The sequence below is a fragment of the Caloenas nicobarica genome, chromosome 6, assembly GCF_036013445.1.
Source record: "Caloenas nicobarica isolate bCalNic1 chromosome 6, bCalNic1.hap1, whole genome shotgun sequence".
In the NCBI taxonomy this organism is placed as follows: domain Eukaryota; kingdom Metazoa; phylum Chordata; class Aves; order Columbiformes; family Columbidae; genus Caloenas; species Caloenas nicobarica.
The window spans coordinates 7795947-7814272 of NC_088250.1; the positions used below are offsets into that span (position 1 = coordinate 7795947).

At 39.7% G+C, this 18326-nt stretch overlaps 1 protein-coding gene across 5 annotated transcripts in view; it reads left to right on the forward strand.

Moving 5' to 3' along the window:
- Positions 1-18326, forward strand: part of AGAP1 (ArfGAP with GTPase domain, ankyrin repeat and PH domain 1) — a 370628-nt gene that overhangs the window by 155369 nt on the left and 196933 nt on the right. For all 5 annotated transcript variants that reach the window (XM_065637290.1, XM_065637291.1, XM_065637287.1 and 2 more), the window contains exon 7: positions 16215-16342. In XM_065637290.1, coding sequence (XP_065493362.1) covers positions 16215-16342 — 128 coding nt within the window. The remainder of the gene's footprint in view (positions 1-16214; positions 16343-18326) is intronic.

Consider the following 18326-nt stretch of genomic DNA (forward strand, 5'->3'; position numbering starts at 1 on the left):
ACATCTATGGAGGAGAGTAGCTTGCTTTTTTGTCTTATAATGAAAGGGATGCTTTCGTCTGAGCTATCAAACATTTGAAACTGGTGTAATAAACGTAATCCTTTTGTAATGTTTTCTGTTGTGTAACAAACACATTTTAAACATCAAAGTTTATTATTAGCATAGATTGTTCTTCAAAAGGGATTTCTGAAATGCATTGCAAATCACTCCCTTTCAACTAAGCCGTATGCATATGCAAATCCTATTGAAGCTGTTTGCTTCTCTGGGATTAACACTGGTGTATTCAGAGTTTAAAGCCTGCACAAGTGTATGGGATGGTATGTGTAGAAAGGCAGAATGAGTGCGGGCATCAGTCTTCTGAATTCCTATGCCAGAAACCTTCTGGCAGTGCTACTGAGTTTAAAATGCATATTTTTTTTCCTCATTCTCTATAAAATAGAGAATCCTTAAACTAATTGCATTTCAGTTACCCTCGAAGTTTGATCTGATGAGGTTGCTTGCAGTGGTAAGTCCCTAGTGTTGCAGAAGGAAACTTGTGCCTCTGAAAAGTGCAATTTTTGCCTCTTCTCACCTAGGAAAAAAGCATTCGCATCAATCTCATAGTGTGATTTTTCATCAACAGTAAACGCACGGTGAATTTTATCTGTAAGCTACTCATTTTGTTTCAGTTTTTGTGAAAACTGGATTGGCCCGTGTGCTGACCAGTCTTAAGGAGTGAGCTGCTTAACAGGCAACTTTATTTACTGCCAGTCACCAAGTCGGGGTGTTTCGTGATGCTTATTCAGGGACATAAACGTTAGTTGGATGCAGTATTGGGCTAGGAGAGCTGTTGGTATCTGGGTATCCCAAATCTTTTGCTGAGACTAGAAGTATCCATTGAACATATGACAGCTTGTTGTTCTGTTTGTATGGTTACTTTAATGATGCCCAGATATTTGGGTTACTGCCATCTTTAATGTCTATTTTGTAAATCGATGTTGTTCGCTTATATCAAGCTCTTTTGTTTGTTTTCCGTAGTTGTGTCTAAGCGTGTGCCTAAAGCAGCACGACTGGCCTCTGTCCCTTTTAAGATCTAGTTACTATTTTGTGGAAAACAGAAAACACAGCATAGTATTGTATTGCACAACTTGGAGATAAGTCTGTAGAATATGTAACTACGTTTTGAATAGCCTCTCTTTACATATGTCGATATTTCATTGATTTTGTCTTTCCAGAGGTAACAATCTTCCTGTGACCCGTGTAGACTTGTCTGAGAAATGCATGCTCCATTTTGTTTTAAGAAATAAGCCGGAAAGTAGGTTGTCAGACGGATGGAACTGTTATGAAAATTATCCCAACTATTAAGCGCAACTGCTGGGCACAGGGCCTCGACTAGTTTTATTAAGTGATTATGAAAATGGGGGACTCTGGCAAGTTTGGTATCAACTGGTTGTTCCTTGTGTGCACCCTGGTTAATAAAGCATTTTGAGAGTTTGGGGGTTAAAATACCTGTGCCTTCTTGGCTGTTACTGCCTGTCCTGATGCTGACAACTGGTTCATGTAACGTGCTCGTCCTTTACTTGCCAAGTCAAGAAGTAGCTTGTGTTACTGCAAATGCCACGTCAATAACTGCTGGCCTCCACCAGTATTAGATTTAAAAATGTGGAGGGTGTGTAAGGAAGAGATGATCCAAATACCAAGTACAGTACAAAAATGTTACCATTAAGACCTTTTCTCTTCCTCATTTGAGCTGCATAGTGCCTGTGATTTGGCGGGGGACCGGGATGCGGCAAGTAGTTTCTTGATGGGTGCCCTGACACTTGGCATGTCTGACTTCACTTCATTATCTGCTGATAATTGGTAGCTAATGTGAAGTAGCCAAGCTGTTTGCTTTGGCCTGCGGTTTGCTGTTGTTTGGTTTTCTAAGGTTTTCTTTTTGCCCCCCGCCCTTTTTTTTTTTTTCATTTGGCTCCTGATTTACAGCCCTTGAATGAAAGTTTCCTGTAACTTCCAAAACTTTGAATTAACTTTTTAAGAAATCTCACACAGATAGAAACAGAAGGCAGGGGGGTTTTGGGCATGTTTCAGTCATCAGTGTCAAGTGCTCTGTTCTGCTTGGTGGCAAACGCTGCATTGACTCGGGAACCTCTCTGGAGAAATGGAAAATCTTTGCCAGCCACTCCGTGCCAGTACTTTGGTATTTTGCCGTTCTTACCCAGCCGGCGTCACAGTTTAACCAAAAGTCCTTGCATTGTCCAAATCATTTACAGACTTCTTACTGGGATTAATTTCTTTCATGCCTTACACCTACTTGCATGATTGAAGACTTAATTTCCTTTAGGGCTTCTTCCAAGGAAGACGGTCATCTCTGTCCTTAAGGCAGGGGTGCCCAACTCGTTTTCACCAGGGGCCACATCAGCCTCGCGGTTGCTTTCGAAGGGCCGAATGTAATTTTAGGACTGTATAAATGTAGGAATAGTTACCTTAGTAGTTCCCTTAAGATGTTGGGGTGAGATCCAGTGATGCCGGGCAAGGGGAGGGTGCTGCACCGCTGGAGCCGGCAGCACCCGCTGCCACAGACCTCAGAAAGCTGATATAAGACTGACAAGCTGATAGATTTTTGTTAACAAATATATGAATACATACTGTTTTACATTTCGGTATAACAAACCCCAAGATTTCTAAGCACACAAGGTACTGCTGTGTCAGGTGCCTTCTGGAGTGTCTCACCACGCGCGTGCCCTTTGAAGAGGCTGAAGATGGCTTTTGGAGTCACAAAACCAATTTTAAATTTAGAGCTTAATGAAAAACCTTTTCCTGTCTGCACTTAATGAAGTAATACTATTGGCAGATGCTGAAGAAATATTTTTTCCGTAGAAAATTGGATTTTGTGCATAAAACTTGTTAATATTAATAAAGACAGGTCATTACTAGTTTCAAGTCATATATGCAAACTCCAAGAGATGTAGTGTGTTAGTGATGCTTCCATTGGTGATACTTTTGTATAAAAAAAATTGTGAAGAGTAAATCAGCCTCAGTTTAGCATATACACAATTGACTCGCTCTCATAATTTATGCCTTTTCTGATGCCTGATACAGTTGCTTGTGTCTCATGCATCATAATTTACAGTCTCATGGAAAGGTATGTTTAGATTTAAGCTGTGCAATAGTGTAACTAATGAGAAGTATAGGAAATTTATAGCACTTGGTGATTGATCGGATAAGTACCTAGACATTAATTGAAAGCTGAGCACTCCCAGCTGTCTTTCAGTTTAAAGAAAAAAAAAAAGTCTCTTTGGACAAACAAAACTATGGCTTCATAGTATTTTGGAAGTACTTTTCATGTTTATGGAAAACATGGTTGGAATGGAAAGGGGGGAGGCTGGTGGGTTATTTCTGTAATTTGCCACCACTTGGGTAACGAGTGTGTGTCCCCAAATCACCTGCAGGAACCCATTAATTTGTACCTATAGCAGCATCACTTAGCTCCTTATTTTACAGCCTCAGTGGGACTTTACTTGTCTTCCTCTAGGACTGTCCATTTTAGCCTCGATTCAGTAGAGAAATTTGGCTGTAATCGGCAGTTTCTGCTTCTCTTCCCTGTCCCTGTTTAGCAGGGAGGCACTCAGGCCTGACTGTTGTGTGACAAATTATCTGGATAAATACTTTACACTAATCTCTCCATTAATAACGCTGTTGAACCGGTCATCTCTAAAGAGATCGCACAGCTTTCTTCTGTGCTGTCATTCTGTAAATGTACCATTCTTGCTGAAGCTTAGTCTTGTGAAAATGTCTACATTTTTCCATTAAGTGCTTAAAAAGTAATAAAACTAAAGCCATTAGCCTTCACTCGTCAGATCTGTATCAAGAGAAATATTCTTCAGTGCAATAAATCTGATCAAGTGTTCGACATTTATATCATTCGACTTCATTCTCTGGAAATGGACCTTTGAAGGTAAATTGCATTAAGTAGGGCAGTTTAAATTTTTAATACAATCTTATTGTAACTGTTAGCAAATGATTAAAGTGCAAAAGAGGGGCTTATATGTTTTATGAGATTTATGTTAAATGCTGTGTGATGCTTCTGTTCTGGCAGGTTACTGCTTTTGTGACAGCTGAGTGTGCATAAAACCCACAAAAACAAGGGATTTAGCCTTTAGAAACGGAGTGGATGTGACTCTACCTCTGCTATTTGACTTGTGCAGATGGTTTTTGGAACGACGTTTATTTGAGCTGCGAGTGAAGTAGCAATCTTGGTAACAATAAGTTTAACTGTTGTTCTAATGGGAATTATTAAGTCTGAGAGGTGGATTTTGATGGCTCAGTGGACGACAAGCTAATCAGCTGAAGTGTTTTGTTTTAACCTTATCGAGAGCCTTGGTGGTTTGTTGTGAAGAAGGTTTTTCCTTTAAATTCCAAGAACTTTGTTTTGTTTCTTGATGGTGAACCATGTATATAACATGCTTCAGAAACAGCGATGGATTTGTGCATCTTTGGGATGTTGCTGCAGTGTTATCGTTGGTTTTGCTTTGCACAGTGTCCACGTTCTTACGTTGCACCTCAGTTTTATACAGGAGCTTGTCACCTTTGGGTGCAGCGGGGTCAGCGTTGCAACAGTGAAGTTTGATTGTCTTAAAAATACCTCAAGTTTGTTTATTTTGAGAAATTCTCCTAGGGAGGGACAACAACTATGTGGTGTGTATATCTAGAGCTCAAAACCCACGAAGCTACTTTTGTCCACAGATGCAACACACTTTGGAGACAGAGCTGCTGATGTTTGGGGCAGACAGTCAGGAGGCTGGAAATATTCTCCATGAGTCATGATATCTGATTTTTTTCTTGTTTTCGTTTTCTTTTTTTTTTTTTTTTTTTTTTGAGGAGAATATTCACATCTTGAGGAATAACATCCATATTTAAAGTGAGGGAGGTAATATTTGTTCAAATTCTATAGTGAACATAATGTTTTTGATGTACCCCAGGAGTCCGATTAAAATGGACAGAGCTGTCGGGGGTTTTGCTGGTCCTCCAGCAAATGATATGCCCCAATAGTTCTCATCAAAGCAGGGATGACTCCTCTACGTGTAAATCATCTGCTTTGTAGTATTTGGTCTGCCATATGACTGTGTCTACCAGATGTGCCAGGAGGGCAGAGGAAGGCAGAAATAGCTTGCCATTATTTCAGTCTTGACTACAGAACTGAGGTGTGCATTCAATTATCTGGTTTTATTGATCCAGCTGCAGTTTGGAGCAATATCATCACACAGCGACAGGGAAAGCGTGATGGTTGGAAAACGGGATAAAAATTATAATCTCACTTAGAGTTAAAATGCTGGGATTGATTAAACATAGGCATTACGACTTCTCTGCCTCTGTGAAGTTTGGTGTTAAAAACACGGAAACAAGAGAACTGCCGCCTTAATGACTGAGCCAGCTCTGCGGTATTTCCAAATAGATACTGGCTGAAAAGGAATTTTGAAGTGTGTTAGAAAATTACCGCAGAATACCAGTCCAAAGTCACGAGTATTCATTGGTTAAGTAGTTAATACCTAGCTGTAAGAAAGCACGAGTGAGGCTGGATATTTAAATGCTCAATAAAATTAGGTAGCTTTCCACAAGATGAAGCATTAGCAGAGCATCGGAAGGGTGGAAGGTGTAGCTTGTGCTCGGAGCGCCCTTAAGCCGCATTCTGGATGTTATCCTGTCTTCCAGCCACATCATACTTGGATCTTCAGGGTTGAACAGTCTGTCTGCTTTCTGACAGTTCAGGCTGGAAAGGGGGTTTATGTCAAAAGTTCGTGGACCATCTTGAGATGGAGCAAAACGGGAGATCAGGTCACTCAGGCTTGCGGCGATCGCTGACTATGGACACTGCTTTTCGTGAGCCGTGAAGCGGATGCTAAACCCTGCCCTGGCATCCCAGCTTCTCTTGCCTACAAACAGGCTAGTTTTAGGACTGCTGCAATACTTCAGAATTTGAAGATGTATAATTTCCGTTCACAAATTACATTTTTCACTCTGCTACGCTGGGGGCACAGCCCTTGTTTTGAGACCAGCTGTGCTGTGTAGCACAGAGCTCTGGGATGTCAGGGCACGGTTGTGCATTCATAGATTTTGGGTTTTTAGGAAATGATTTTAACTCTTTTTTCAGTCAAAAAAATAATCATTGATTATTCTATGAAAGGCCTTTCTTGCTAATAAAATCTTTTCTTCACAAGTGAATTGACAGAACTACGAATGAGTCATAAGTTAAGTTGAACTTTTTTTTTTAGTAAATGTGAATAAGTTTGTTTCTTTCTACAAGGATGGATAGATCTGATTCTCACTAATGTAACCAGAAGCTTTCTATGATTTCGTGCCATTTTATGTGCTACCAGGGAGCTTATTGGATGTGCCTAAATCTTTAGGAAGTATAAATATTGTCTGTGAAAACTGGAGTTCAGTAGCATGACCTACAAAATAGCTACTTCAAAATGTGAGTGTGAAACTGCTTGGCAGGTGGTAAAATTCTTAAGCACATAGACTTATTTATTAATCATATTTATCATATCAAAACATAGAATTACATAACATATGATATTATGCTTAAGAATATTATTCTTAAAGAATAGTTAAAACCTCAATTATTTATGGACATTTTAGAAAATGTATCAATTTGACATCATTGTATTTGAATGTGCTGATTTCCGGTTTTGTTTTTCATGTGGTTTTTTTGGTTGGTTGGGTTTTGTTCTTGTTTCAACATTTATTAAACTTTGTCTTCAAAATTGTATCTTTGTGTGGGGAAATAGCAGGATTTATGCCTCGATTCCATCATAATGGAAATATCAACAGCGCTTCGTGATTTACTGGTCAGGTAAATCCATGTGCAAAATTCTTCACCTGTGTGTCTAACACAGTGTTTGCCTTATAAATCCTCAAACCATATGCGTGTACTCGCAACACAATTCTAGTAGTGAAGAAAACATAGTTTATTTTTAAAATTTCTTTAGATGCCAGATGCTTTCCAGATTGTCTAGCAGATTTATTGACATGTTTGCTTACATAATCTTAGAGACAGTGATTTGCATCAAAGTTGGGAATAAGTGATATGCAGTGTTAATCATAGTCACCTGTGGAGGAAAAATATATATATTAGCATTGATTAGAGATATTTAATACTGAGTCTTATTTATAACTGTATTTTTATATCTGGTAAAAGAAGAACAGTTGTTTTTTATAAGAACCAGAGCTGAAATGTGTATTTCAATGAAAGCATCACAAAAACCCTAAGTTACCAGTAAGATGTGCTTTTAAATTTATTTTAAGGGGAATTGTATTAAAATACTTTAGAAACATTAACACTGAACTAGCCCACTGTAGCTGAACTTGATTATTAACTCTGGTGATCGTGAAACAGTATCTTTCAGTGTAAAATATGTGTGTTCATACATACATTTCCTATTTACTTGTATTACAATATAACCTGGTAGTTATTGGAAGCTCTCTTTATCTGAGGAGTTATGAAAGTGTTTTAGTAGGGTGGAAGAACTGTGCGGTTTAGTAATAAGATTCATCTTAAAGCCATTTTTTTGGAGGCTGTGTAATAATATAATAAAACTATGATATCTCTATCAACTTTTCTTTGTAATGCACATTATGTTCAGCGTAGATGTTTCTTCTCGCGAGTGAGCTGGAGCTTGTTCTGAAGCTTGTTCATTCCCACAAGAATATAAAAGGGTGTTTCAAACAATTATGCACCCTGTTTCTCTGAAAATAAGCCCTACCCCGAAAATAAAGCCTAGCATGATTATTCAGGATTTTTGAGGATGCTCAAAATAAAAGCCCTACTCCAAAAATAAGCCCTAGCTACAGTTCATTTAAAAAGTCAATTTAAACAGTGTCCGGGCAGCTATACATGTAAAAAAAGTAATACGTTTTGGAGCAAAAATTAATATAAGAACCTGTCTTATTTTTGGGAAAACAAGGTATAGCTTTAAGTTTTAACCATCCCACATTAGAGAAGGTGAAGACTAATAACAGATAAGCAACGTATGTAGCATTACTTATCCCACTTTGTTCATGTTTTGCAGAAGGTGGGTTTCTAGCTTCATAGGTGCGGGCTCGGCTGTCCTGGCAGTATTTTCATTGCAAAATTAACATGAGTAGCCTTGACTTTGTTCTATCCTGAAGGTAACTGTTTATTACAGTCAGCATTTAAAGCCCCCAAGTAATAGGAGCAATCACACAATAGCTTAATTTCCAACAAATTAACAGCCCTATGAGGTAATTGAGACACAAATGGAGATAAATTTGTTTTAATATAATGAGATAAAGGGAATTCAGGTAAGAATTGCATCCTATATTAAAACTTGTCTTCCTATTTTAGGAGCAACTTTGAAGCTCTTACTAGATTAATCTTAAGCTTTTGTCTGTGTTATAGCTTTATATTAAAATAGATATCACAAGGAAGGCAATGTATTAATTGGAGAGGCAGTCTCCTCTATCAATGTACAGTATTCATTCACAGCTAGTGAAGGATTTTGCATCCTTATTAGAAACTTGTGGCAACAGACATATATCAACACTTCTAAAAGATGGATTTATTTGCATAATTTTGCCTGCCTACTGTAGGAGTGATAACTTCTCGTTTCCAAGTTAACGCATCTTTTTAAAGGTTTTGGAAAGCAGTATGCAGTGTTACTGTGATTTCCGAAGTGATGCAGAAATTCAGTTTAACAATGAGAGAAGCGAGGAAAGCTGGGAGTCGCTGAGTCTCCAGAAATAAAGCTCTGGAAGCTCAGAGCCTTGGATGTTTCTTCCATGTCCCGAGAATACAGGTACAGGCTGCAGGGAGAAATTCCACTGTCACTGGCATCATTACATGTTTGGGGAAGGGAAGGCAGGAAATTTGCTGCTCGTCTTTCCATAGTGTAGAATTGTGGTTGAGATGCCTGTGTTCTTAGCCAGCTCTTTTAATAGCACGTTACCTTTTGACTTGCCAGCTGAAAAGGTTGCATTTGCTTTGGCATTGCTTAGTACCATGTCTCCTGTGGTTTGTTGAAACCTTTGTTTTGTTTTGTTTTGTTTTACTCTTTTGAACCTGCAAAAGCAGGTAGATTCATGTAGCAGAAGTAGAAAAACAGCACTTGATGTGTATACGGTGGTTTCAATATCTACCTGCCTACCTTGTTCTGGCTGGGGATTAGACATGTCCCATGTGAAATACCCTGCTCGATGCCCTGCTGCCCTGGGAACCAGAGGGCTGTGTTGAGATGCTTTTCCTTCTGGATTGTGCATCGGTGCTTGAGAAGTGCAGGGAAATATCACAAGTGTGAAAGCGCTCTGGTTAATAGGACCACCCAGTGCTGCAAAGTGAAGTGTGTTTTAGTCAAGTAGTAAAAAAGCAGGTATCATGTATCTATGTAATCAAATTGTTTTAAGAAGTAAAGATACATTAACCAAGCACTTTGTCCTCTAAAACTTCCTAATGCTTTTGGTGTCTCACGTTATAGATAGTTGATTTTTTTTTTTTTTTTTTTGGTGAGGTAGTTTGACTCTTCTTTTGCTGTGCAGGGTCAGAGTTAAGTACCTGCACACTTCATTTTCCCACCCTTGTTGGTCATGCTGTAATGTGAAATAGAGGTTATCCCGGCAAGTACCACCATAGTCTGTTAGAGCATTAAGTGGATTTGTGTTCAGTGCAGAATAATAACTCATCTCTATGGGTATGGCTTTGCAGCACACTCTTTCTACAGGGGAAAATAGCTTAAGAAATTTCTGGCTGTATGTCGTGCTTTAGCTGTGCTCATGCTGGCTGATTGTTGGACGACAGCTTAAACCGGATCACTGAGAAGACCTGGGTTAAAAAGTCCGCTAACTCCCGCTAAAAGTCTGTAGTTGTTGAGAATGTTCAATTTGTATCGGCAACACATTTAGGAAACATGCAAATACATACTGGCCTTTTTTTCCCCCAAAATAGTAGCTCAAGCCGTTGCTACATCCAAGCCCAAAGCTGTAGGAGTCCAGTACTTGGTTCTGTGCCAGCTGGCACACCGAGCTCCCCTTTTAAAGGGAGAACTATAAAAGTTGCTTAAGTTAAAAAATGGATTGAATTTAAAATAGGCACAATGGCTTTAATAGTGGATGCTTACATTAATGTTTCCCATTCAGAAGCATTTGCGGTTAGTACTTGCTCTTGTCATTATTACTGCTTCGCCTGTAATGCGTAAATGTGGAATAAATTTATTTTGAACACTTACTTATTGTAAACATGGAATAATAAAGTAAAATGCCAAAACATCTAAGTTTCTATATATCTTCCCACAGTGTTTTTCCCTTGGGCAGGGCTTTTCACATGAAACAAGTAAATGGTCATCACTAGGGCTTATGGGCAGAAGCAAATTTTGCTGTATCAGTTATACCGGTTATGCTTTCCCTCTCCATCTCCCTGCCAGATTCTGTTGGGGTTACTGGGATTTTTTAGAAACCAGAGCTTCTGCAGGAATTAGTTAAGGTATATCCAATAGTATTTGTGCCCTGATGTTCATCTTGTGTTGCTTGTGATGTGAACTGAGCAGAGACTTTCTGCAAAGATATGGTGGTGTTTGTTGTTCAAAGTGATGCGTGGGGGAGCATTTTAGGATGAAAGGTCGTCTTTGTGCAAAGTTTGATTTTTTTTTTTTTTTTTTCCCCCCTAACAGTTAAAATAGGTATTTTTGGGTGTTTGTCCCTTCTGTTGTTTTTCAGTCAGCCATGAACATTCCGACTTCAACTGAAAGCTATTTTCTGTCTGTTAGTAAGTGGAAGAAAATCTACTGCACGATGCTTGCATTCCCATCTTTTGCACAAAGTTGACAGGTTTTAACTGAACCTGGTATTTACTCATATTCAGACACAGAATGGAGATAAATGGTCTTATATATGGTTTTATGAGAAACCAATTTTGATCTAAATTAGTTGTAATTTGAGAAGACTGTTTGCACCTCCTAAATATGCAGTACTCTTGTATGGAGAAGATATAATGGAGAAGAGATCTATGTAATGGAGAAGAGAAATATCACCAGATGTTACAGGTATTGTATGCCTGGAGTCTTGCCTGTTATTATTTCCAGTGTTCCAGGGTAAAAAGCAACATAAAGGGTGCAGGAGTAGCTCTGTTCACTTTGGGAAGCAGACCAGCAATCAGATTGTTGCTACCTCTGGACGTTTTCCCAGATTTGTCTTAAAACTGGGGCGAGATGGGGTCTCGGGCTAGGTGAGGTTTCCCTCAAGGCATCCATTGTGCGAAGCAGAGGTACCTTTGTGTTTCCAGTTCGAAGAGGTGTGGAGCGAGATGAGACAGTCTTACCTCGTGTCTTGAACTTCTTGTAAGGAGTATTTTCCCCCCAGGCCTCTGCTTTTCTTGTCCCCATACTCAAATGAAGCCGTGCTAATGAGATTGTAGAGACCCGGCTGCCCCCGCCGAAGCAGCTCGGCACCGAGCAAGGAGTTGACGTGCGAGCAGCCCTTTGAACCGCGGAAAGAAAACTCTTGTCAGAGCAGTTACTCTGGCAACAGTATTTCTAATGGTGATTAGCTCCCAAACGAAGCACAAAGAGGAGTCGGTGCATTATGGAGGCGCAGCTCGGGGTTTCGGGGAGAGGAGGTGACCTGCTATTCCTCCCACGGGCGACTTCAGCCCTCTGATAGTCAGCCCCGCGTCTTGGGAGCGGAACAGGAGAGCTTTGTTTAGCAAAAAGTCGGCGTACGGGTAACTTTTTTTTCTACGCGCAAACGGAACCGGTGGTGGTTTGCGATGCAGATGTGCCGAAAACCTCGCTCGCCACCGCGGGTCCCTGCTCGGCGGGACCTTCCCATAAACCGTCCCACGAGCGGTTCGTGGGGGCTGCTTGCGAACGAGTGGTTTGACTAACAAAAAGCGGCATTCGAGATGAAAGTGGCAGGGGGGTGGGAAGGTTAATTTTGTTGTGGTGAGCTAGGTCAGGCATGGAAGAGGAGGCATTCAAGTCAAGAGCTTTCTCTGCAAAATTGGACGTTTTATTCATCTCGCAGCCCAAGAGTTTCACATGCTTTTAATTAACAAGACCTTAAAGCAAAATATAGCTTCTAGTCATTCTGGCTTGTGAAATTAAGTTTAAATGTGTAAGAAATAAGCATCGGTCTTGCCCAAAGACCAAATATTTACTAAACATCAATTCTGCTGGTTTTTAACTCTAAATATCCTAGACATATCCCTGTTTATTTGCAGAAGAGTTCTTGGCTTTGCAAATAAATTTTGTTTAGCTTTTCATACTACAGATAGATGACTTCCAATAAAAATCCCTCTGAAATTGATAGCTTAATTGACTATATAAAAGTAGAGGGAATGCAATTGATTTTTTAAAAAAAGTTGAAATGCTTGTGACTATCTTGATTATTTTTTATATCTGCCACATAGATGAAGTCAGTATTCATCTGGTTTTGAAACATATCTTAGCAAGTATATTTACCATAAATCCAGAAGCACTGAATCATCTTTGGGATGAGAAGGAACCTGAAGGCTCTGGGGTAAAAATATTTCTACTTTCTTGCCTTCTCTACTCACAGTATAGAACAATGTTTGTTTTAATCGTATAGCTTCCTCTGGACTGACATTTCAATAACAGGCAGTTCAATATTAATCTGAAGATTTTGAGTAGTCTTAGATTGGTTAATGAAGTATACTAGTTGGCTTTCATTAACAGCAAAAAGATGCTTACATATGGCCACAGCTTCTATCAAGCATTCCTGAAGAGCAATATATATTGCTGTATGGTTTTCAGTAGAGGTCCCACCCAGCTGCCTGAACAGTTATGGTGGTGGTACTGCCTTTTGGGGGCGGGAAATCATGCTTTTGGATATATTTAGATACAGTCTGACAGAGCTGCTCATAAATCCAGTGTGAACTTGTGTATAGATGTGGTTGTGGGAACAAAATGTGTTGGTTTAAGGATTTTTTCCTACCACAACTAAGCAGCTAGTGAGTGATCACTTTGAGTCCTAACAAAGATGTAATAACAGAAATGGGTTTGGGGCTGAACAAGCAATATAGATAGCATGGCTGTTCTCAGGATCCGGTGTTAGTTCTTATAATTATGGTGTATTTCTCTGGTGCTAGACAACCATTTAACTGTGTTTTTTTTTCTTTTTCCTCCCTAACTGCTGTGTCTGAAGATGTCAGCAGCGGGAGTTAGCGGATCTGTGGGGTTTTCAGTGCCAGCCATTTTAAGTTTTGTGTATTTCAGGGCTTTCTTCTCTGGAATAGAAGGTGTAGAAAATGAGAATTTGCAGCAGCACTGCTGAGGGGATGTATGCTGAACCCCTTTTATTGACTTCTGATGGGCAAGATTTAGGTTTCATCTCTTCTCTCAAGGTAGCTTCAGAAAGAGCACAGTAGGTCTTTTGACAGTCCAGCGATTGCCCCACAGATGATCAGTCATGTCTTTCATATGTAGCAAACTTTGAAGGGTCAGGGTACTCCTTTAGGTACTTCTGAAGCTCCTATCACCATCATATCCAAGGGCAAGTAGCCCTGAGCACTTGAATATTGAACGCAATCTAATTATGGAGTGACGGCTCCATGGCTGCAATGAAAGAAGCAAAACCCGTTTGGTGTCTCAAAGGAGAGCGGGTCGCCTAATGAAGAGAGGGAAGAGGCAGGAGAAATCCTGCTCTGGCGGGGGATATTAAACTTGTTGCCGAAATGGAGGGGGAATTGGGAAGGTTTGGCAGCTCAGAAGGGGATTTCCATTAGGGGGCACATCATTTTTCTAACGGAGAGAAAGAGCTAAGAAATTTGAGGCTAAGAATGGTTTATTCTAGAATTTGTAGCACAATGTTAAGGAGGTAACGTTAGATCTTCTGCTGCAATTTTACCATTTTTACAGTGAACGGGATAAATTACCCTTTGTGCTGCTTTCTGTAAGGTTCAGTTTCCAGCTGCTTTGTGGACCACTTTACACGTTTCTGGAGTAACTATTTATGCTTTTTTTGCTTTTAATTTTTTTTTTTTTAGTGTTTGCTTTTGTAGTACATTGCTAGCATTCATGTTGTGCTTTTGAGTAGGTGAGTTCAGGCTGTCTTGTTTTGGCTTTTGATTTTTCTTTCCTTAATTTGTCAAGACTGCATTAGGTATGTTAATGTGGTGCTACAAACACACCCATATTCAGATTGAAGGAAAGAGGTAGATATTTGCCTTGACTAATTACCTCTCCCACGTGAGAGTGGAAGCTTTTGCTGAGAAAGTAGTTTTCATTCATGTGTGGTTTTAATTCAGTTTTGGTCTTAATTTAGGTCTTTACCACATATGATGAAGACAAATCCATGTGTATATGTTAAAATCTGACCTCCGGTTTGCTCTCTGTGTTCACTAATGTGTTTTAAAATATTTTAATATATGGCTTTCCAGGCTCCAGATCAATAAGCCAATGGGTTTGAAATGACAGAGTGCTACGATATTCCTCTGTAATTTAAACATGATTAGCTGATGAAGGTTATGATCAATATGCAAGGGGAAGATAAATTACTTGATATCATCCTTTCAGGATGATAAGAGGCCTATTGGAGGTGGGATGTAACTAATGAAGCTGCTTCTTCATATATGCGAGCCATTTTTTATACAATGTATTCTCACTAAATCATGGTTATGTCATCATTCATTTACATGAAAAACATAAGCCGCAGACCAGTTTGTTATTAAAATCGCATTCATTTGAAAAGAAATTGTGTGCTTACTCTGCTAAACAATATCTCTGCCTGTGTCATAATGTATTGAGGAGAAATAATCTTGGAATTTACATGAATATCTTTTTATATGTTCTGAACAAGACAGTTGAATGCTGTTAGTTTGATTACAATAAGTTTCTGTGTTGATTTTTAAGTAGATGGCAATAATCGTTGCCGTTCTGCCTCACTGACCCGTTGTGGTGGAGACGGTACAAGTGACCACAGGCTCCTTTGCACAAGTTTCATAAGGTGCTTCACGAAGATCAGGGCACGCATGGAAGCTACGTTGAGTGGTTTTGATGAGCCACTACACTAGTCTGTTTCTGAAGACTGAAATTTTGTTTACTTTTTTGTTTGTGACCCAGCAGGTAGGCAACAAATGTAAAGGATTTTATTTTTAAGTCTTTATGACCTAGAAACGGCTCTGTTCAAAGGCCTTAGCTGAATAGCGGAATGCGCTGAAATTCTAATTTATCGCAGAGCGAATTTCTGAAATAGTTTGACTTCTTTGAATTGAAAAATTATAGGAGAGATATGGAAGCTGCTGCATTTCAGATCAGCTGTTTCCATTTTTTATTATGAGTCTGCTAAGTTGTATATACAAGATGTTTAATGACTCTGACCCCTGTCTGCGTTCAATAAATACTGCTTTTCTTTATGTGCCGTAGAAAATGTCTTAATACATTGCAAAATAAATTAGTCATTTTTCCAGTTGTGCTAATGCTGTAAGTAACTAAACTAAAACTAGAAATCATGAAGTAGCTTTCCATAATGAATTTGAATGGGGTGGGATGTGTGACACCACTAATCCAGGTATTCTATGTCAGGTACCCTTTATCAGTTTTATTATTCCCATTATCACTTGTTTCAAATGCTTTAAACTTGTGGCTTCTGAAACTGATTGTCCTGATGCAGCGGCCAGTAATTAAGACAAGTCCGCCTTATTCCTCAGCAGCAGAGAATACAAACCTTCTTGTAAACTAAACCAGCTTGGACGGGGAGTGAGGTTTCCTAATGAACCTTCACACTCCTTCCAGGATTGTACCAATAAATAGCACTGAGATGCACTTGAACTAGATTCTTAGTCAGGTGTTGCTCGTATTTATCTTCTACTGCAAGGAGAACATTCCAAAGAAGAATGGAAAACGTGTACTGCTATAGGCTTTGTTAGTGTGTTGTTTAAAAGTCTATAGTGGATTTGTTACAGCATTCCTGGTATTGCTTCTAGCAACTTGCACACTTTTCCACTTCTGCTTGAATGTTACTGATTCTCTGGTGCCAGTGAGAGTTCTGGGGCAATTTCATCCATGTGGAGATCAGAGCCGGAGTCTCACATGGACCATATTCTGGACCACCAGCATCTGTCACCTTAATTGCATCTATTACAATCAGGTTTTGGAGCAAGCCTTGGCAATGGAAAACCATTTTTGGTGTGTTCTGTGTATTTTTTTGGTGTATCATATTTTCCAGGGTGTACTGTAGCTTACTTGCCTCTATGTTTTGTGTTTCCTTAGTTGCTCAGAAGATCGTTGCAACGAGGAAGAAACAGCAACTCTCAATTGGACCCTGCAAATCTCTGCCAAACTCTCCAAGCCACTCATCTGTGTGTTCTGCCCAGGTTTCTGCCGTACATATCAGCCAGGTACAGACTACAACCAATGTTTGCTCAAAAAGGAACTGATAGGTTGCTTTTCATCTAATGTTTTAAATGCCAGTGCTCTTTTTGCTGCTTGATAGATATTTGGCATTTTTATGAAAGGTATCATGATCTGTAGTTCGAAGCAATATTTTTTTTTTTTAATTGGCTTGACTTTGTTTCGAGAAACTGCTGCAGCAAGATAGTTTGATTTGAAAGCTATCTTTGATGGTACTGATTTATGCCCAGCAGCCTGCTGTTCTGAGTAGAGCAATTGTTATGACAGCAGGGTTTGCTGTACTGTGTTTTAAAATTACCTCTCTATGTTTTTGGTTATTGTTCTCCTTCAGCTGCGCGCTGAGCGATAATAGCTGGTGTATCTCAGTGCTTAGTGTGCTAGAATTTTACATTTGTGAGCACTGTGCACAGTTGTAATTGCCTGTCTCCGTTATGCTCAATTGAAATTATTCCTCTTTAATGACGTAGCGATATATGTTGCTATCGACTTGTAGATACTATGTGTAAAAACAAAGCAAAATGCTACCTTAATGTATGGCAGGAAAGCCTGTTGGCCTTGATAGTATTTTTTGGAAAAGTATGGTTAGTACCAACATTTTTTAACTTGCACAATTTTTAGCCACATACATTAAAACACTCCCTTGTATTTTCCTTGTGATACCCTTCCTCAGTATTTTTGGTTTTTAATGTCAAGCGTACATTCACAGTTAGGATGTATGTCAGCTCAGTCATTCTGGTCCAAGAGCTTGGCAGCCAGGCAGGCTGTGTTCCTGCTCTGCGCCCTCGGCAGGTGGATGTCAAGGGCCACCGTTTTGACCTCTACGGTCTGTGAGAAGAGCTGTGGCCTGGTTTCCTGACGGCCACTATAGCAGTCTGAGATGTCTGATATCCACCAGCTCTCCTCGCATGTTCTCCAGTCTAAACTCAATAACATGCCAGTAATGTCTACTAAGGTTATGTTGCAGTCTTAAGCCACCCAAGCAAGGTTTTGTTTTATCTGTGGACCTTTCTCCCATACTGAGTGCCTTCCTTTTTGGCAAAAAGCAGTGTAGTGAGGAAGCGTTCTATATTTCAGGGAAATGCTTTGTAGCTTTTGTTTTGTTTTTCTTTAATTTGATATGTTACCGTCTTCTGAAAGCACTCTGTTTAGATTTACACCACAGGATGAAGGCTCTGGTTCTTCTGTGGTCATAGTGACTGGTCTGCTTCTGTGCCCAGTGGAAACTTCCACCATTGGATTAACTCTAAAGATGCATATTCCAGCTTGGTCTTAGAGTTCTTTGCTGTGAGATGTTCTGCCTTGAGCTGAGTCCAAATACCAACCTCGTACTGTGACTCTTACTTCTGCTGATTATGCCAAAAGAAAACACTGAAGTTCAGAACCCCCTTTCTAAAGCAGGTGCTAAGGTGCATGAGTCTTCAGAAGAACCCTGGCATCTTCTGGTGAAATGCAAGTTCTTCATACAAAAGAGGTTCTCTTCTTTCTTGTCATACGTGACATTGACCAAGTTTCATCAGCCACTCTCTCTCTGACCAGATTATTGCCACAAGTGCTTGGAGCTAACCCTCTGTGTGAAATGCTTTTCTTCTTAACAGTTTTCTCCACACAGTTGTGTATGTTCATGCTTTTAGACTGAGAGGAATTGTGCTGCCTGTAGGGGCTGAGACACATCCTGTTCCGTGGTGAAAGAGGAAACCTGTTGTCACCGAAATGTGGAGAACAAATGGCACCATTTCCACTACTGATCTTACTCTTGGATCCAGCAATGACCTAGTTGACTCATCTGCTGATGGCTATATAGTTTTTCAAGACCTTCTAAGGAGGGTAGATGATGCTTTCTACAATCCAGTCTTAGCCAGCTTCATCTCTGTGTTCTGCATTGTCCTAAGCAGTTGTGGTTACCCTTCTTGTTAATGAAGTTTGTTTGATGAAGAACATCAAATGTCTAGGTTCTTACCAGTTTCCTGCTGA